The sequence below is a fragment of the Hemitrygon akajei genome, chromosome 11 (assembly GCF_048418815.1).
Source record: "Hemitrygon akajei chromosome 11, sHemAka1.3, whole genome shotgun sequence".
Taxonomy (NCBI): domain Eukaryota; kingdom Metazoa; phylum Chordata; class Chondrichthyes; order Myliobatiformes; family Dasyatidae; genus Hemitrygon; species Hemitrygon akajei.
Window position 1 is genome coordinate 91,710,287 of NC_133134.1, and position 21,159 is coordinate 91,731,445.

At 45.6% G+C, this 21,159-nt stretch overlaps 1 protein-coding gene across 2 annotated transcripts in view; it reads left to right on the forward strand.

Annotated features, from left to right (window-relative positions):
* The window catches only part of LOC140735836 (protein kinase C beta type), a 372,385-nt gene that overhangs the window by 227,802 nt on the left and 123,424 nt on the right, over positions 1-21,159 (forward strand). For both annotated transcript variants that reach the window (XM_073061348.1, XM_073061347.1), the window contains exons 4-5: positions 4,311-4,422; positions 6,347-6,475. In XM_073061348.1, the coding sequence (XP_072917449.1) occupies positions 4,311-4,422; positions 6,347-6,475 (241 nt within the window). The remainder of the gene's footprint in view (positions 1-4,310; positions 4,423-6,346; positions 6,476-21,159) is intronic.

A 21,159-nucleotide genomic window follows, 5' to 3' on the forward strand; every position in this document is an offset into this window, starting at 1 on the left:
GAGGGGTTTTGAGAATAGAAACTTGCCAGCTTTCCTTTATCCGCTCTTGATCCGTATTCGTCCTTTAGCGAGGCCGTTCCATGGAGGACTTGTCATCCGGGCAAGGATGGACACACACACAAGCCTCCACTGGTCTCATATGTTTCTCCTGGTGTGTCTCTTCTTTAGCTAAGCCGTTCTTCCCTAGATCCCGCCAATTCCCCAGGCAAGGGAAAAGGATGCACGCGAGCCCCACCGGCTGTCGCTATTAAACGCTGTCACGGGATTTCTAGCATTTCTCCTGGTGCGTCTGAAGGGGTTGTTCCCCAGACCCTCTTTTATCCTTACTCACGGGGTCTCAGATGTCAATCAGGTTGGGATGATGCAATCCCTCAACCAGCCCACTCTGGTCACCCCCTGAGGGCTTCAATGAATAGTACAGTACTCAATACTCAATTCCGTCTCCAAGAGACAATAGCCGTTATCAATGGTTCCGCCTTGCAGAGGCCAGGACACATTCCAAACCCTGTGTATTCTGGACGTCTCTCTCTCATTTCCTGGGTCCCAGACCCGAATTAATAGCGATCTTGCGATTCTCAAAAAGGAGGGGGCTACTTTGTACCCTTCGGCCCCTCAGAATTGTGGCACATTTGTAACAGGACATTGAGGGAGAGGTTGTTATCTTGGCACCATTGTGTCATGGTGTCAACCTCTCCTCTGTAGGCTGTCTCATCACCGCTAGAAATAAGGCCAATCAAAGTCATGTCATCTGCAAATTTGATCAGTAGATTGGAGCTCTGTGTGGCAGCACAGTTATGGGTGTAAAAGGAGTCAAGAAGGAGACTCAGAACACAATGTTTGAGGGTCAGAGGTGAGGGAGCCCATCCTTACCACCTGTCAGTGATCCAATAGGAAGTCGAGGATCCAGCTGCACAAGGCAGGGGTGCAGGCCAAGGTCTCTGAGCTGCTGGTCAAGTCTGCAGGGAATTATGGTGTTAAATGCTGAGCTGTAGTCCAGGAACAACATTCCAACATGTTCATCCCTTCTACTGTGGCAGATTCACAGGTGAAGTGTTGCCTCACCTGCAAGGACTGCACGGGGCCCTGAGTCCCAGCGGAACTGCAGAAAGCGGGGGGGGGGGGGGGTAATGATGCGTTCAGGGGCAGGATCTCTTGATATCGCGGAAGTTGTGGAGGATCACATGTTGGACACAGAGGCTAATGTGGTGGTCGGAAGGATAAGAAGAACACTATCACTTTTAAGGTGGTAAGATGGGGTGAGTGTGAGTGTGCAGGAAGTGGAGGAGATGCGGGTGAGGGCAGCATCAATAGTGAAGGGAGGGAAACTGCATTCTTTAAAGAAGGAGGACATCTCTGATGTTCTATAATGGGAAGCCAAAATGGAAAGGAGGCAAAGAAACTGAGAAAAGGAAATAGCATTTTACAGGAGATAAGGAAGTGGTATAGTTGAGGTAACTGTGAGAATCAGTAGGTTTATAAAAGATGTCAGTTGAGATGGAGACAGAGAGATTGAGAAAGGGGAAGGGTCATGTGTGAGGTGGACCAAGTGAATTTAAGGGCAAGGTGGAAGTTGGAGGAAATGTCAATGGGAAATGCTGGAGATGGTTATCACTTACCCTCTGCCCCTCAACCCAAGTACTAACCCCCTCCTTTACTCTCTGTATATTCATGTCTGCGTTGTCACCTACAGCTCCAATCTGCTAATTAAATTGCTGATGACACTAGACTGATTGGCCTTATCTCAAATAATTATAAGGCAGCCTACAAAGAAGAAATCACTACCCTGACACAGTGGTGTCAAGAAAACAACCTCTCCCTCAACATCGCAAAAACAAAGGAGCTGGTTGTGGTCTACAGGAGGAATGGAGACAGGCTAGCCCCTATTGACATCAATGGATCTGGGGTTGAGAGGGTGAACATCTTTAAATTCCTCAGCATAAACATCACGGAGGATCTCACGTGGTTTGTACATATGGGCTGTGTGGTGAAAAAGCCACAACAGCGTCTCTTTCACCTCAGATGGTTGAAGAAGTTTGGTGTGGGCCCTCAAATCCCAAGAACTTTTTATAGGGCATGACTGAGAACATCCTGACTGGCTGTATCCCTGGTATGGATACTGTATTTCCCTGAATCGCAGGGCTCTGCAGATAGTGGTGCGGACAGTCCAACGCATCTGTAGACATGAACTTTCCATTCAGAACATTTACAAAGACAGGTGTGTAAAAATGGCCCGAAGGATCAATGGGGACCGGAGTCACCCTAACCACAAACTGTTCCACCTGCTACCATCCGGGAAATGGTACCACAGCATAAAAGCCAGGACCAATGGGCTCCGGGCCAGCTTCTTCCACCGGGCCATCAGACTGATTAATTCATCCTGACACAATTGTATTTCTATGTTATATTGACTATGCTGTTGTACATATTTATTATAAATTACTATAAATTGCACATTTAGATGGAGATGTAATGTAAAGATATTTTATCATCGTGTATATGAAGGATGTAAATGATAAAGTCAATTCAATTCAATTCGTAGTGTGTGTTGTCCAGCTACTTTCAATTTTCACACCATGCCTGAGTGTTGCTAGAGTGCTGGGTGCTGCCTGTATGTGGAAAGGGACTGCTTCATGTTCTGAGGAACTGTGAATGAAACTCAACAATGTACACCATCAGTGAATAGCCAACTTCTGACATAATGTGGCTGTAAATGGTTAGACCTGAAATCAGGAATGCCCTTTCAACTCAGATGAGAGAGATGTTGCAGCCTCGGTCACCTTCTTCTCTGCTGCTTCTGCCTGTCCTTATTGGAGATGTTGGGTCCAATATGTTTTGCTCTGGTTCCATGATGCAACGAACCCTTGATGCCAGAGTCAGCTGCTGGAACTTATTGTTAGAATACAATTCATTTGTCCATTTTGCACTGAGTTTGTATTGACGTGTGAAACCTCCCAGAACTGCTGATACCAAACAGAACATCAGAGGGAGATGGCTGGTGAAGAAGGTAAAGCAAAGGATGTGACCTTCAATAGCAGCTCTGTAGCAGTGTATACACTCCACCTCAGGCCTTCCGAACACCGTCATAAACCAGTACACACTCCACCTCGGGCCTTCCGAACACCGTCATAAACCAGTACACACTCCACCTCGGGCCTTCGGAACACCGTCATAAACCGGTACACACTCCACCTCGGGCCTTCGGAACACCGTCATAGACCGGTACACACTCCACCTCGGGCCTTCGGAACACCGTCATAGACCGGTACACACTCCACCTCGGGCCTTCGGAACACCGTCATAGACCGGTACACACTCCACCTCGGGCCTTCGGAACACCGTCATAGACCGGTACACACTCCACCTCGGGCCTTCGGAACACCGTCATAGACCGGTACACACTCCACCTCGGGCCTTCGGAACACCGTCATAGACAGTTACACACTCCACCTCGGGCCTTCCGAACACCGTCATAAACCAGTACACACTCCACCTCGGGCCTTCCGAACACCGTCATAAACCAGTAACCTTGTCACAGGGATGTGAATAACTCTCCAAAGTTTCCATTGTATTTGCATAGTGCTCAGCTGCACTGTCCCTCATGTTCCTGTCTTATACACGACCTCCTCACCCGCCTTTATCTTGCTCCATAGTCACATCTTGCTTTCCATCAGAAAACATGGAAAGGAAGCTTCCACTTCCTACTGTGCTCATGCCATGGTGAGGTTTTCACCTTTCTGCAGTTTAAAACCCTTCAGTCCCTCTTTCATGCACCATTCATTACCTATCAGTGCAACCCTAAACTAGTTTCCGTTATCCACCAGTACCTCCTTTCCCTCAACCCATAACCCATCAGTCATTCCCCTCCCTTAACCCCATATCCCATCAGTCTCTCCCCTCCCTTAAACCCATTACCCATCAATCTCTCCTCTCCCTGATTACCAACCCTCCCCCATTACCCATCAGTCACTCCTCTCCCTCATTACCTAAGAGATTGCCTACCAATCCCTCTCCCATTACCCATTCTCCATCAATCTCTCTTTCATCATAACCTCTGTCAATCAGTACCTCTGCCTGTGAAGCCTTAAAGGAGAGTGGCCTTGTGGTAAGTGTTGTGTGGATTTGGCCAACACATTGTTCTCATTGACTATAGTTCTCACTTTTTGAAACGTGTAGACAGGAAATTAGTTGGTTGCAGCCTCACCCTCAGTAGAGGTAACTGCATTGGGTTCGAGTGCATTTGGGGATTCTTCCTTCCCTCGTGCTTCTTCTTGTTGTTTTGTGACCAGATTTCTGTATTTTCTTTATTTCAGGATCCCCGGAACAAGCATGAATTCAAAATTCACACCTACTCTAGCCCGACATTCTGTGATCATTGCGGTTCTCTCCTTTATGGGCTCATCCATCAGGGCATGAAATGTGACAGTAAGTAACCTTTCCGGGTATAACTTAGTCCCTGCCATTGTTGAGAGAGTGGCTTTGAGTGGGGTAGAGGAGATCTATTGGGATTTCCAGAGGAAATCTCCTGATGTTAATTTTAAGGGTGTCACAGAGAAGATGGGGATACTCTCGACGCGTGGCTGCTGGGAAATGTGATGATGTGCCTTGGCCCTCAACACTGATATTGGGCCAGGGAACACTCCAGCCCCAGTGGAGGGTAGTGGGATCAGCATGGTGAATGACAGGTCTCATTCCAAAGAATGCCAGGACTTTGAAATAACAATGTGCCAATAATCTTGACACCTTCACCGCACATTTTTAATAAATGTAAAAGCAAACTAGGTCTGGAAATCTGAAATAAGCGGAAAATGCTCTGCAGGTTAGTTAGCCCCTGTGGAGAGTGAAGCAGAGTCAGCATTTAAGATGCAAGAGACCATGTCACTCTCCCACTCTGACCTCTTTGAGAATAGTTTCCTGCACAGTTACAGCAAGAGCCATCACAAATATGAGGAATGACACCTTGATAACTAGGATAGTGGAGTGTCATTATCTGGGGTCAAGAGTTAGCGGTGGGTGTATCATCTGGTGTCATGGGGTAGGGTATCTTTAGGGGCAGACGTATCTGGGGTTAGAGGTGAAAGCTTAAAAAGGATCTTGGCTCAGTGTGTAGGATATCAAATGGAGTGAGGGTTATACCTGGCTAGAGGTGGCAATGTAGTGGACCTGCAGATAAATTTATCGCAGGTTCCTAATCTTGTCACTCTCCCAGGTTCAGTAATTAGTTTGTCACCTAAGCCGTTTGATGACACGAACTTTGATCATGGTTTTTGAAGTGTTGGCCAGGGTTTCATATCCTGTGTTGAGCATGTGTTTGTACCCTTGAGCTTTCAATATAACCCTGAATTTTGGTGAAATAATGACCACACTATGCTCCGGGTCACCATCCTGGGACCTTTGGGAGTAAGAACAGGAAGGCAGATTATTATCTGAACGGTGTAGAGTTAGGTAAGGGAGAAATACAAAGAGATCTAGGAGTCCTTGTTCATCAGTCACTGAAGGTGAATGAGCAAGTGCAGCAGGCAGTGAAGAAGGCTAATGGAATTTTGGCCTTTATTACAAAGGGAATTGAGTACAAGAGCAAGGAAATCCTTTTGCATTTGTACAGGGCCCTGGTGAGACCACACCTGGAGTATTGTGTACAGTTTTGGTCTCCAGGGTTAAGGAAGGACATCCTGGCTGTAGAGGAAGTGCAGCGTAGATTCACGAGGTTAATTCCTGGGATGTCCAGACTGGACATCAGAGAGGTTAGAGAGACTGGGCTTGTACACGCTGGAATTAAGGAGATTGAGAGGGGATCTGATTGCAACTTATAAGATTATTAAGGGATTGGACAAGATAGAGTCAGGAAATATGTTCCAGATGCTGGGAGAGTCCAGTACCAGAGGGCATGGTTTGAGAATAAGGGGTAGGTCATTTAGGACAGAGATAAGGAAAAACTTCTTCTCCCAGAGAGTTGTGGGGGTGTGGAGTTGTGGGTGTAGGGGTGTAGTCAGTCAGAGGCCAATTCTCTGGATGCTTTCAAGAAGGAGCTAGATAGGTATGTTATGGATAGGGGAATCAAGGGATATGGGGACAAGGCAGGAACCGGGTATTGATAGTAGATGATCAGCCATGATCTCAGAATGGCGGTGCAGGCTCAAAGGGCCGAATGGTCTACTTCTGCACCTATTGTCTATCATCTTTACTGTTTGACTGACCTGGAGTGGTTAGAGCAGCGTTTGTTATGGGGCATGAATCCTGTTCCCAGATTGATTCTGCACGGTATGCCCAGGCAATGTCAGCACCAGGGTGCTGTGGCCTGACTGAAGGTGTAAGTAGCAGTAAGTGAAGTCAGTGTCTTTCTTTGCAGCCTGTATGATGAATGTCCACAAGCGATGTGTTTCCAACGTGCCCAGTATGTGTGGCATGGACCACACTGAGCGAAGAGGACGTATCTTCATCAAGGCGGAAATTGTCAAGGACCTGCTCACTGTCCTGGGTAAGTGCCATATTGTACTGCTCACAGGCAAACGCTGACTCCTGACCTCCAGACACACACTGGATTAGTGCTTTCTAACTGTTTCTAACTGCTTATCCATGGAAATTTGTATAACGTTAGCCCAGTTATATCATCAACACTATCTCTGAAGCTGATGAGAAGATGGACCTTACATTGAAAACCAGAAATAAACGTCTCTTTACCATCCTGTCCTTATTAACTATACTGCCCTTTGAGAATGGTTCCCAGTGAGACCCTGGAACATGGGAAACCACTTGCCAAACCTCTAGTAGCTAGAAGGACAAGGGCAGCAAAAACATGGGAATGCCAGCACTTGAAGATTGCCTGTTCCTTCACTATTGCTGGCTCAAAATTCTGGCCCTCCCTAACAGAGTTAGAGTTTAATGACAGGGTGCAAGGAAAGACTGTCTGATTAAATTGCAATTATTTCAATGCAACATGCCTTACAGGTAGGGCAGATGATCCTGATTCATGAATATCTAATATTGGACTGCCATATTATAGCCTTAGTCACATGGCTAAGGGGATTGGGGTCAGTGGTGACAGGACTGGCAACTGAATATTCCAGGGTGAATGTGCTATATGTGAAATAAAGGTGGGGGAAAGAGAGCATTAATTTCTGATTAAGGAGAGCATAATGGCAGTGGTCCCAGATAAATTACTGAGGGATTGTCCAGTGAGGCTTTTTGGAAGGAACTGAGAAATAAGAAGAGGGTTGTCATCTTGTTGGTGTTGTACACTGGACCCTCCAATAGTCAAAGGAGCAAGTATGCAGAAAGTTGTAAAAATAGCAGGATTTTTGGGGATTTTAACTTTCTTAATAGAATTGCCACTGCCATAATAGGGTGGAATTTAAGTTCTTCAGGAAAATTTCCTCGGGCAATATATAGAAAACCTGACCTACTCTTGGGAAATAGGGCAAGGTGTGTGACTGAGGTGCCAGTGGAAGAGGAGTCTAGGACAAATAACTGCAAATAAACCAACATGTAAAGGGACAGATAAATTAAAGTTCTAAATTAGGGCAAGGCAAATTTTGATGGTATCAGAAAAGAAACATATAAAGTTGATTAGAGAACAGTTTGTAGGCAAAGGGGCATCTAGCAAGTGGTAGGCTTTTAAAGCAGAGATATTGAAAGTTCAAGATCTGCATGCTCCTATTAGTGAAGGGCAGGAGTAGGGGTTCCTACGGATCATTCGGAAGGCAGAAGCAGAGATAGATAAGAGTTATCAGGAGGCAGTCACACCGAAAAGACAGGAGGTAGGCAAATGGGTGACAGTCAAGAGAGGCAGGGGGAACAGACAGAGAGAGAAGAGCACCCCTGTGGCCGTTCCCATCAAAAATAAGTATACCGTTTTGGATACTGTTGGTGGGGATGACCTACCAGGAACAAGCTGCAGTGGTCCTGTCTCTGGTACTGAGGTTGGACCCTTGACTAGGAAGGGGAGGAGGGAAGAGAAGAGAGCGGTATTGATAGGGGATTCTATAGTCGGGGCGGATAGGAGATTTTGTGGGGAAGATCGGGAGTCTCGGATGGTATGTTGCTTCCCTGGTGCCGGGGTCCGAGACATCTCAGATCAGGTGCAGGTTATTCTCGAGAGGGAGGGCAAGAATCCAGATGTTGTGGTCCATGTAGGGACCAATGACGTGGGTAGGATGAGTGAGGGGGTCCTGCGTAGGGAGTTCAGGGAGTTAGGTGCGAAGTTGAAGAGCAGGACCTCCAGGGTAACAATCTCAGGTTTGCTACCTGTGCCACGTGCGAGTGAGGCAAGGAACAGAAGGATTATAAAGATTAATACGTGGCTGAGAGGATGGTGCAGGAGGGAGGGCTTCAGGTTTGTAGATAATTGGGCTTTGTTCCAGGGAAGGTGGGATCTGTTCCGAAGGGACGGTTTACACCTGAACTGAAGCGGTACTAACATTCTTGCAGGGAAGTTTGTTAGTGCTTCTTGGGGGGGTTTAAACTAAATTTGCAGGGGGCGGGGATCCAGAATGTGAGAGAGGATAGCGAGAGGAAGAATAAAGGACAGGTGGGGACTACACGGTTCCGGAATATTAAGTGTGTAGTAGAGGAAGGTGGGGCGGAACAAGTGATAAGGAGGACTCATGTACAGAGGGATGGTCTGACGGAACATGGAGTTAAATGTGTTGAAAGAATAAGTAAATTTAGGAAGGACAACAAAATTCTAGGGGCGTATAGCCCGATGGGAGTTCGGGGAGCTGGGTTAAGCACAATAGGCAGTGATTCAAACAGAGAGAGGAGAAATGGGCTAAAAATTCTATATCTGAATGCACGAAATGTCAGAAATAAGGCGGATGAGCTTGAAGCTCAGGTGCGAATGGGTAACTATGATGTTGTTGGGATAACGGAGACATGGCTGCAGGGAGATCAGACCTGGGAAATGAATGTACAATAGTATACGTGCTATCGTAGGGACAGAAATGTGGGCAGAGGGGGTGGGGTGGCCCTGTTGGTGAGGAATGAGATTCAGTAGGGTCAGGAGAAGTAGAGTCTGTGTGGATAGAACTGAGGAACAGTAAGGGCAAAAGGACCCAAATGGGTGTTGTCTACAGGCCACCAAACAGTAGCATGGATATTGGGTGCAAGTTGAATAGGGAGTTAACATTGGCATGTGGCAAAGGTAATGTCGCAGTAGTTATGGGGGATTTCAACATGCAGGTGAACTGGGAGAATCAGGTTGGTGCTGGACCACAGGATAGGGAGTTTGTAGAGTGCCTACGGGATGCATTCTTGGAACAGCTTGTACGAGAGCCGACCAGGGACAAGACTATTCTGGATTTAGTGTTATGTAATGAACAGGATTTGATAAGCGATCTTGCAGTAAAGGAGCCATTAGGAGGTAGTGATCACAATATGATAAGCTTTTATCTGCAATTTGAGAAGGATAAGGGCAGCTCGGAGGTGTCAGTGTTGCAGATGAACAGGGGAAACTATGGAGCCATGAGGGAGGAGCTGGCCAAAGTTGACTGGACGGATAACCTAGCAGAAAAGACAGTGGAACAGCGATGGCAGGTATTCTTGGGAATAATGCACAAGGTGCAAAATCAGTTCATCCCCCAGAGAAGGAAGGATTCAAAGGGGGGAAAGGGGCCACAGTGGTTGACAAAGGAAGTCAGAGATTGCATAGCATTAAAAAAAAGGAAATATGACAGAGCTAAGGTGAGTGGGAGGACAGATGATTGGGAAGTATTTAAGGTACAACAGAACTTAACTAAAAAGACAATACGGGGAGAAAAAATGAGGTACGAATGCAAGCTAGCCAGGAATATAAAGGAAGATAGCAAAAGCTTTTTTAGGTATGTGAAGAGAAAGAAGATAGTTAAGAACAACGTTGGGCCCTTGAAGAATGAATTGGGTGAAATTGTTATGGGAAACAGAGAAATGGCAGAAGAATTTAATGAGTACTTTAGATCTGTTTTCACTAAGGAAGACACAAGCAATCTCCCAGATGTATGGATGGGTCAAGGACATAGGGTAACGGAAGGAAACGGTGATGAGAAGACTGATGGGACTGAAGGCTGACAAATCCCCAGGTCCAGATGGTCTGCACCCTAGGGTACTAAAGGAGGTGGCCCTGGAAATTGCGGATGCATTGGTAATCATTTTCCAATGTTCCTTAGATTCAGGATCAGTCCCTGAGGAATGGAGAATGGCTAATGTTATCCCACTTTTTAAGAAAGGAGGGAGGGAGAAAACAGAGAACTATCGACCTGTCAGCCTGACATCGGTGGTGGGAAAGATGCTAGAGTCCATTATTAAGGATGAAATAGTGGCATATCTAGATAGCAGTGATAGGATTGGGCCGAGCCAGCATGGATTTACCAAGGGTAAATCATGCTTGGCTAATCTGTTGGAGTTTTTCGAGGATGTAACCAGGAAGTTAGACAGGGGAGATCCAGTGGATGTAGTGTACTTCGATTTTCAGAAGGCATTTGATAAGGTCCCACATAGAAGATTGGTGGGTAAAATCAAAGCTCAGGGCATCGGGGGGAAGGCATTGACATGGATAGAAAACTGGTTGGCAGATAGAAAGCAAAGGGTAGCGGTGAATGGGTGTTTCTCGGAATGGCAGGTGGTGACTAGTGGGGTGCCACAGGGCTCGGTATTGGGAACACAGCTGTTTACCATTTACGTTAACGATTTGGATGAAGACATAGAAAATAACATCAGCAAATTTGCTGATGATACTAAGCTGGGTGGCAGTGTGACGTGATGAGGATGTTAGGAGAATTCAGGGTGACTTGGATAGGCTGGGTGAGTGGGCAGATGGCGTTTAATATGAATAAGTGTGAGGTTATCCACTTTGGGAGTAAGAACAGGAAGGCAGATTATTATCTGAACGGTGTAGAGTTGGGTAAGGGAGAAATCCAAAGAGATCTCGGAGTCCTTGTTCATCAGTCACTGAAGGTGAATGAGCAAGTGCAGCAGGCAGTGAAGAAGGCTAATGGAATGCTGGCCTTTATTACAAAGGGAATTGAGTACAAGAGTAAGGAAATCCTCTTGCATTTGTACAGAGCCCTGGTGAGACCACACCTGGAGTATTGTGTACAGTTTTGGTTTCCAGGGTTAAGGAAGGACATCCTGGCTGTAGAGGAAGTGCAGCGTAGATTCACGAGGTTAATTCCTGGGATGTTTGGACTGTCTTACGCAGAGAGGTTAGAGAGACTGGGCTTGTACACGCTGGAATTAAGGAGATTGAGAGGGGATCTGATTGAAACATATAAGATTATTAAGGGATTGGACAAGATAGAGGCAGGAAATATGTTCCAGATGCTGGGAGAGTCCAGTATCAGAGGGCATGGTTTGAGAATAAGTGGTAGGTCATTTAGGACAGAGTTAAGGGAAAAACTTCTTCTCCCAGAGAGTTGTGGGGGTCTGGAATGCACTGCCTCGGAAGGTAGTGGAGGCCAATTCTCTGGATGCTTTCAAGAAGGAGCTAGATAGGTATCTTATGGATAGGGGAATCAAGGGATATGGGGACAAGGCAGGAACCGGGTATTGATAGTAGATGATCAGCCATGATCTCAAAATGGCGGTGCAGGCTCGAAGGGCCGAATGGTCTACTTCTGCACCTATTGTCTATTGTCTAAAATAGAAAACATAGAAAGCCTGCAGCACAAAACAGGCCTATCGGCCTTAAATACTGTGCCGAACATGTACTTTAGAAATTACCTAGAGTTACCCATAGACCTCTATTTTTCTAAGCTCCATGGCCTATCCAAAAGTCTCTTAAAAGACACTCTCATATCTGCCTTCACCACCGTCACTGGCAGCCCATTCCATGTACTCGCCACTCTCTGCATAAAAAAAATTTATCCCTGACATCTCCTCTGTACTTAGTTCCAAAAAACTGCCCTCTTATGCTAGCCATTTCATCCCTGGGGAAAAAGCCTCTGACTATCCGCAGGATCATTGACTCTCATCATCTTATACACCTCTATCAGGTCACCTCTCATCCTCCGTCACTCCAAGGAGAAAAGGCCGAGTTCACTCAACCTATTTTTATAAGGTATGCTCCCCAATCCAGGCAACATCCTTGTAAATCTTCTCAGCACCCTTTCTATAGTTTCCACATCCTTCATGTACTGAGCACATGACCAAAACTGAGCACAGTTCTCCAAGTGGGGTCTGACTAGGTTCCTATATAGCTGTAGCATTACCTCTTGGCTCTTAAACTCAATCTAACAGTTGATGGAGACCAATGCACCATATGCCTTCTTGGGCAGCAGCTTTGAGTATCCAATGGACTCAGACCCCAAGATTCCTCGGATCCTCCACACTGCCAAGCGTCTTACCGTTAATACTATATTCTGCCATCATATTTCACCTACCAAAATGAACCACCTCACACTTACCTGGCTTGGACTCTATCTGCCACTTCTCAGCCCAGTTTTGCATCCTATCGATGTCCCACTGTAACCTCTGACAGCCCACCACACTATCCACAACACCCCCAACCTTTGTGTCATTAGCAAATTTACTAACCCATCCTTCCACTTCCTCATCCAGGTCATTTATAAAAATTACGAGGAGAAGGGGTCTGAGTACAGCTCCCTGGGGCACACCACTGGTCACTGACCTCCATCAGAATATGACCTGTCTATAGTCAGTCTTTGCCTTCTGTGGGCAGGCCAGTTCTGGATCCACAAAGCAATGTCCCCTTGGATCCCATGCCTCCTTAACTTTTTCAATAAGCCTTGCATGGGGTACTTTATCAAATGCTTTGCTGAAATCCATATACACTACATCTACTGCTCTACCTTCATCAATGTTTTTAGTCGCAGCCTCAAAAAATTCAGTCAGGCTCGTAAGGCCTGACCTGCCTTTGACAAAACCATGCTGACTATTCCTAATCATATTATGCCTCTCCAAATGTTCATAAATCTTGTCTCTCATGATCTTCTCCATCAACTTACCAACCACTGAAATAGGACTCACTGGTCTGTAATTTCCTGGGCTATCTCTACTCCCTTTCTTGAATAAGGGAACAACATCTGCAACCCTCCAATTCTCTGGAACCTCTCCCATTCCTATTGATGATGCAAGGCTGAGCAATCTCCTCCCTTGCCTCCCACAGTAGCCCGGGGTACATCTTGTCCGGTCCCGGAGACTTATCCAACTTGATGCTTTTCAAAAGCTCAAGCACATTCTCTCTCTTAATGTCTATATGCTTAATCTTTTCAATCCGCTGTAAGTAATCCCTACAATCACCAAGATCCTTTTCCATAGTGAATACTGAGGCAAGGTATTCATTAAGTACCACTGCTATCTCCTCCGGTTCCATACACACTTTTCCACTGTCACACTTGATTAGTCCTATTCTCTCACATCTTATCCTCTTGTTTTTCATATACTTGTAGAATGCCTTGAGGTTTTCCTTAATACTGCACGCCAAGGCCTTCTCATGGCCCCTTCTGACTTTCCTAATTTCATTTTTAAGCTCCTTCCTGCTAGCCTTATAATCTTCTAGATCTCTATCATTACCTAGTTTTTTTTGAACTTTTCGTAAGCTTTTCTTTTCATCTTGACTAGATTTTCAACAGCCTTTGTACACCGCGGTTCCTGTACCCGACCATCCTTTGCTTGTCTCTTTGGAATGTACCTTTGCAGAACATCACGCAAATATCCCCTGAACATTTGCCACATTTCATCCATACATTTCCCTGTGAACATCTGTTCCCAATTTATGCTTCCAAGTTCCTGCCTGATAGCTTCATATTTCCCCTTACTCCAACTAAATGCTTTCCTAACTTGTCTGTTCCTTATCCCTCTCCAATGCTTAGGGTAAAGGAAATAGAATTGTGATCATTATCTCCAAAATGCTCTCTCACTGAGAGATCTGACACCTGACCAGATTCACTTCCCAATACCAGATCAAGTACAGCCTCTCCTCTTGTACACTTATCTGAATATTGTGTCGGGAAACCTTCTTGAACGCACCTAACAAACCCCACCCCATCTAAACCCTTCGCTCTAAGGAAATGCCAATCAATATTTGGGAAGTTAAAATCTCCCACTATGACAACCCTATTATTATTATTACTACCTTTCCAGCATCTGTCTCCCAAACTGCTCCTCGATGTCCCTGTTACTATTGGGTGGTCTATAAAAAAAAACACCCAGTAGAGTTATTGACCCCTTCCTGTTTCTAACTTCCACCCACAGAGACTCAGTAGACAATCCCTCCCTCCTTTTCTGCAGCCGTGACACTATCTCTGATCAGCAGTGCAATGCCCCCACCTCTTTTGCCTCCCACCTTGTCCTTTCTAAAACATCTAAAGCATGGCACTCTAAGTAACCATTCCTGCCCCTGAGTCATCCAAGTCTCTGTAATGGCCACAACATAGTTTCAAGAACTGATCCATGCTTTAAGCTCATCCACTTTGATCATGATGCTTCTTGCATTAAAGTAGATACATCTCAAACCATCGGCCTGAGCGCATCCCTTCTCTATCACCTGCCTATCCTCCCTCTCGCACTGTATCCAAGCTTTCTGTATAGATAATGAGGGATGTTAAGGCTCTAGACAGGAAAAAGGAGGAATTTGATGTCAGGTACAGGCAAGATCTAGTGAAACCCAGCAGGACTATACTCAAGAAGAAAATCAAGGACTAAGAGGGGGTATAAAATAACTTTGGTTTAGAAGATTAAGGAGAATCGAAAGAGCATAAGTATATTAAGAGTATCTGTGGAGAAAATAGGGCCAGAAACACTGTGGTGGACACCTGTGCATGGAAACACAGGAGTCCTCAAGGAAGAATTTTTCATTGTTTTCACTGTGGAACAAAAATGTAGATTTTGGAGACACAAAAGAGCACAGATGCTGGAATCTGGAACTACAGAAATGTCCTGGAGGAGTTCTGTGGGTCATGCAGTGTCTGTAGAAATTGTTAATGTTTTGGGTTGAAACACTGCATCAGGACAAAATGTCAACTACCGTAGATTCCGGACTACAGAGCGCACCTGATTAAAAGCCGCTGGCTCTAATTTTAGAAATAAAATCAATTTTTTAATTGTAAAGGCCGCACCGGATTTTAGGCCGCACCGCTACTTTTAAATATACATACGTATCGGTAACACAAATTACGTTGCATATACTTTTTTACTGAACAGCACGAACAACATTCCAATATCTCCTAGCGACTGGTAAAAATATATAGACTGCAGCCTACCAGGAAAAGTTATTGATCGCCTTTAACTTAAAAGCAGCGTTTTCGCTCGGGTCTGACGCGCTTGCGTAACGCGATCGGGTCTAATCGGGTCTGACGCGCTTGCGTAACGCGATCGGGTCTAATCGGGTCTGATGCGCTCGGGTCTGACGCGCTCGGGTCTGACGCGCTTGCGTAACGCGATCGGGTCTAATCGGGTCTGACGCGCTTGCGTAACGCGATCGGGTCTAATCGGGTCTGACGCGCTTGCGTAACGCGATCGGGTCTAATCGGGTCTGATGCGCTCGGGTCTTGCTTTTCTTCGAGTATTTTCCATGTTGATGAGGGTGAGTACAAATGACTGATTTACAATAATTTAATTGTGAAAGTGCGCTTGATTTATCGTACAATTTCATTGGACCTCTGTGAACTACTCATCAATTTTATTGGTCTACTGTTACGAGGCAAAATGTTTACGAGGCGGCATGAAAAAATACCATGTATTAGCCGCTCTGGATTAAAGGCCGCAGAGTTCAAAGCTGTTCAAAATGTGGGAAAAAAGTAGCGGCTTATAATCCGGAATCTACGGTATTTGTTTACTCTCACAGCTGCTATATGACCCGCTGAGATCCTCCAGCAGATTGTTAGTTGAACAACTTTGACTTTGGACCCTGAGATATTTAATTTGTTGATCTTGGGGACAGTCTGCATTACTGCAGATGAGGTATTGGATGTCTTAAAATGTATGAAAGATAAACGAATCTCCTGGACCTGATCAGGTCTGACCAAGAACACTGTGGGAACTTAGAGAAATACTTCAGGAGCCCTGGCCGAGATCTATGCATCATCATTAGTGATGGGTAAGGAGCTGAGGAGCTGGAAGTAGAGATATATGCATCATCAGGATATATTAGTGATATATGCATCATGGTATATTAGTGATATATGCACCATCATTAGTGATGGGTAAAGAGCTGGAAGGCACGGTAGTTGATGTGTGCCTTTATTAAAGAGTTGAAAAGAAAAACCCGGGAATTATAGACTATGGTAGATAAGGTAATAGAGGGATTTCTGAGGGAAAAGATATGCAAGCATTTGTGAAGGAATTGATTGGGGATAATTAGCAGTGTTTTGTGTGTAGGTGATCAAATTAGATTGAATATTCTGAAAAAGTAACCAAGGAAGCATTGTGGTAGATCTGGTCGATATGGACATTAGTAAGGCCTTTGATAAGGTTCTACATGGTAGGCTGCTAGGGAAACTTAAAGTGCATGGGATTCCTCGAATAACTGGCTTGCTGGTAGGAAGCAGACAGTGATGGTGGAAAGTTGTTTTTCAGACTGGAGACTGTGACCAGTGGTTTCCACAAGTCTTGCTGCTAGGTCCATTGCAATTTTATCATCTATTATCAATGATTTAGGTGAGCATGGACAGTCATAGCTAGTAAGTTTACAGATGACGCGGAAATAGGTAGTTATTAAAGATAGTTATCAGAATTTATGGAGGGATCTTGATAAGCTGGATAAGTGAGCCTAGGAATTGGCAAATGGAGTTTAGTTTGGATAAGTGTGAGGTTTTGCATTTTGGGAGGACTTTCACAGTAAGCGTTAAGGCCCTGAGGAGTGCTATAGAACAGAGTCTAATAAGTATGTGCTGGCATCACACATAGACTGCACATGCTGGCCTTCGCCAGTCAGGGCATTGAGTATGAAAGTTGGAGGTTATGGTGTGGTCGTACAGGATTCTTGTAAGGACACACTTTGATATTGTGTTCAGTGTCATCCCCCTGCTGTAGGAAAGATGCCATTAAGTTGAAAAGAGTGCAGAGGAGATGTACGATGATGTGGTCATGACTCGAGGACTGAATCATGGAGAGTGGTTGAGCAGGTTGGGACTTCATACACTGAAATGTCAGAATGAGAGGTGAATATATGGAATGATCAACACGTACAAACAAGCTGGATGAGCTCAGCAGGTTGGACAGCATCCATTGAAATGAGCAGTCAGTATTTCAGGCCGAGACCCTTCGTCAGGGTCATTTCAGCGGATGCTGCCCGACCTGCTGAGTTCATCCAGCTTGTTTGTACATGTTGATTTGACCACAGCATCTGCAGTGTAATTTGTGTTTTATATATGGAACGAGCTGCCTAAGGAAGTGGTTGAGCCAAGTACTGTACATTACCAACATTTCAAAGACTGATACGTGGATAGGACTGGGACATGGGCCAAAGATGTGCAAATTCTGTTGTTGCGTGAACGAAGTCACCGGAGAGAGTTACTGGTAGATACAAAGCAGCATCTTTATTCAACAAAACAAGGTACAGCAGGCATCGTATGAAGACGCTTTCCGTCGAAAGGGCTCACTGGCCCAGCATGGGGTCGATATTTTATGTGCCAAACATCAAAGGACAACTCCATATTTACAATGTATGGACAATGCTGTCTTTGAAACCACACACAACCTTCACACTTCCCAATTCACATCCACAGCACAGACATCCAAATGAATTTTAATCAGCATTCTCTGGACTGGGATTCACAGCTTTTAGGAACCCACTGTTCAGAGCTGCACTCCAAACTGAATGCACAATACATTTTCAAGTGTGAAGACTGGTACCCAAAGTCAATGCTGAATGTTTACATCCTAAACCCCGAAAACGCTCTCAACAGTCCCTCCTCTTGGCCCCCTGGACAAACATAAATTTGTACCAGGGAAGGCCAACCTACGAGGATCTACTCAAATAGGGCATCAAAAATGCCCTGCTTGGAATCCTTCCCCCGATTATTTTGTATGCTTCTACATCTACCCTATCATCCCTAATCGTTACCTACAAAATGCTGAGCAGAGAGATTGTTGCAGAAATCTGAACGCTTTAGAAATGCAGCTTTGTTCGTATTCCTGTCGGCTCTTTGCCTGCTGGCCGTTTGCAGCTTAATCACATTCCTTGTCTTCAACCCTTCATTCTCTGGTCGCTAACTCTCTCTTTTTCCAGGGGCACCAGCAAGGTAAGTGCATCAGGCCCTCTCATCGATACACAGGAAATGGTTGGGGTGGTCTCTATGTTAATGACTGCAAGGACCTCTCCCTGGTGGCACCCCCTTCCAAACTGTCCAATCGATCACTGGCCCAACTGCTGAAAGGGCCCAGCTCATTTGTATTCACTCCCATTCAGGCTGGGGGTGACAGCCTTCAAATGCCATGTGCAACCTTTCTCAGTCTGAAATGCCATCGAAATTGTGGAACTTGCTCTCTCTGCTTTAAATCCCTCCCCATCTATTTTCCCCAATATCTTTTCTGTTCTATGCTATTAAACTAATCAGCTATCTTCAGTAACCAGCCCTCATTACAGAGTATCATTACCATCACACTAGCATGCTATTCACGGGATTCTGCCATGCTCTTTGTGTCTTCTGCCTTTGAATTTCCAGTGGGTATGTTTTCATCAGCGGTGGTCAGGTCTGGTATGGCTGGCTGGTGTTCCTGTCTTAGGTTCTCTGTAATTTCATGGTTACTGGGTCCCCCACTCTGTCTATGGGAGCAACAAGAGGGTAAGTTGTATGCTTTAACCTGAATCCAGTGTTTCCATTGGCTGCCTCGCCGAGTCTGCACACAGACACAAGTGTCACTTGTAAGAACTACCATCTGTGGTCCTTTCCACCTGGGGGTGAACCCTGGCCTTTCAGGCAGCATCCTCACCCTGACTTGGTTGCCAAGCTGTGGAAGGACCGTCTCCTTTCCCTCTGGCTCTCTCTGATCAGTGATTCGCTGCCGTTGTTTCACTCGGTCCTTCAACACTTTAAGTTGGTTACAAAGGCTTTTCACACACTGTGTTACACTATACCTGTAAGCCCCAGGCTCCCCGCAACCCGTAATTACCCCATAAGGGAGTCGCATTGCTCGCCTCATCAGCGATTCATAGAGGCTGAGACCCAATGTGCGTTTTGGGGCTGCACATGATCCCATCAGGATTCCTGGTAATACATCAACCCATGTCTTTCCCGACTCAGCCATAGCTTTGGTTAAGATTATTCAGTTCATCCTTTCTACCATCCCTGAACTATGAGGATGGTAGGGTACGTGGAACGGTAGTCAAATCCCTAGCAGTCGGCGCATTTCCTTTGTCACTTCCCCTGTGAAATGCGCTCCCTGATCTGAGTCCACCTGAACTGCGGTTCCCCACCTTGGGAGGAATTCCTGAGCATTGCAGCGATGAGGTCCCTTGTTGGGAAAGCCTCTACCCACCATAATTACTTGACAGTAGCTTCTCCCCTGCTTTTTGGCAGGGGCCCCGTGAAGTCTGTCTGGATGTTTTCCCAGGGTCCCCTCGGCTATGGCTGATCTGCCAGCTGTAGCTTTCTGGCCTTACCAGGGTTATGCTGGGCACATATGATACAACAGTGGCAGAATTTCTCAACATCCCTGCCCATCCCTGGCCACCACCAGACCTGTTGGAGAATCATGAATATGTTCTGCCTCCCCTGATGCATCACCCCATGATATAACTTCAGCAGTATCTGCCTAATACATGGTAGTGCCACAACTCCTTCCTCCCTATGCGTCCAACTCCCATCTGGTCCCTCCTTTGTTCGCCACTTCTCCTTCTCGTCTGCCTCCACCTCTTCATATATTTTACTAAACTGGCTTCCGTTGTTTCTTCCTATTGTTACGAAAACCCCGTAACCAGGTAACTTACCAGCAAAGATAGATGGATCAGCTGAGTCGGATGCTACTATTTTCAACCGTTTTATTCAACAAGGGCACAAACGTATGGTTAATACAAAACATTCAGATCATCAAAACTCAATCTAAAACACCGGTGTAATAATAATCATTCAAAACACAAGCTCGATCGTCGTCTAGGGGTAATGTAGATTTTATATCGTTCACTGGATATCTAAAAGTCTTTTAGATCACGGCAGTTTCACTTAGTTGCCGGCGGAAGTGTCGCGTTGGTGCACTTTTAGTTAGAAAGACAGAGAACATGAAGCATTTACCCGACAGGTTTTCCAACCTGTAGGAGGTAGTCGGAAGTCTCGTTGGGGGAATGGACTCTCATCTGTGGCTTCCCCTGTAGCTAGGCCGTCTTCCGTGGTGAAGTCGCCAATCCCAGGCAAGGGAAGGACGCACACGAACCCCACCACCGGCTGTAGCTATTAAAACGCTGTCGCAGGATTTCTAGCGTTTCTCCTTCGTGTGTTTCCTTGGTGCATCTGAGGGTCCTCCCCTCAGACCCGCCTTTATACTTCTTCACGGGATCGCAGGTGTCAATCAAGTTGCAGGTAATGCGATCTCTCTCTCAACCAGCCCACTTTGCCCGAGGGCTTTTCAGGTGGTCTCCATGAGACAATAGTCAAAGTCACTTTTATTCTGCTTCTTGGGAGAACGTGGTCTTTCGCACGTCTCTCTCTCTTGGGTCAGTTGACCCCCCTTAACTAGAGTTCTTGCGATTTTCACAAAGGAGGGGGCCAACGGCATAACACCTCCCCCCATAATGGGTTTTTAACCAGCGGTTAAAAACATGTTGACACAGGAATTTATTTATTTTTTTTTTTGAATCTACATACTACACAAGCTTTTCTCTTCACAGAGTACTACTGTTATACATTCAAGTCAGTATCTAAACAGGTAACAAGTACAGTGCCCCTTTTCTTTAATACCTTAACCTCATGTGCCCTACTAACGCCTGGTAGCATCAAACTTCAGCTCAATAACCACCTTATTTATTTGCTTTCTTCAGCAACATAACTAAGGAGGTGTGATCTTAGCTTACATACATCTACAAAGGTTCATGCAAAAGACAAATTTTTATGCTACTTTCAAACTTAACAGTCAAGCTTCCATGGGTGTTGTCTTTATTATTCACATACTTTGTCAAAATCCCTTAAAACCGGTTTCTGCTATTTTAAAAATCGCGTCCCCATTAACCCTCGCCTTTTTTCCGGTTAATTCCCTCGTGGCGATCTTGGGCACCCTGGCGAAATAGGCTTTCGCCCG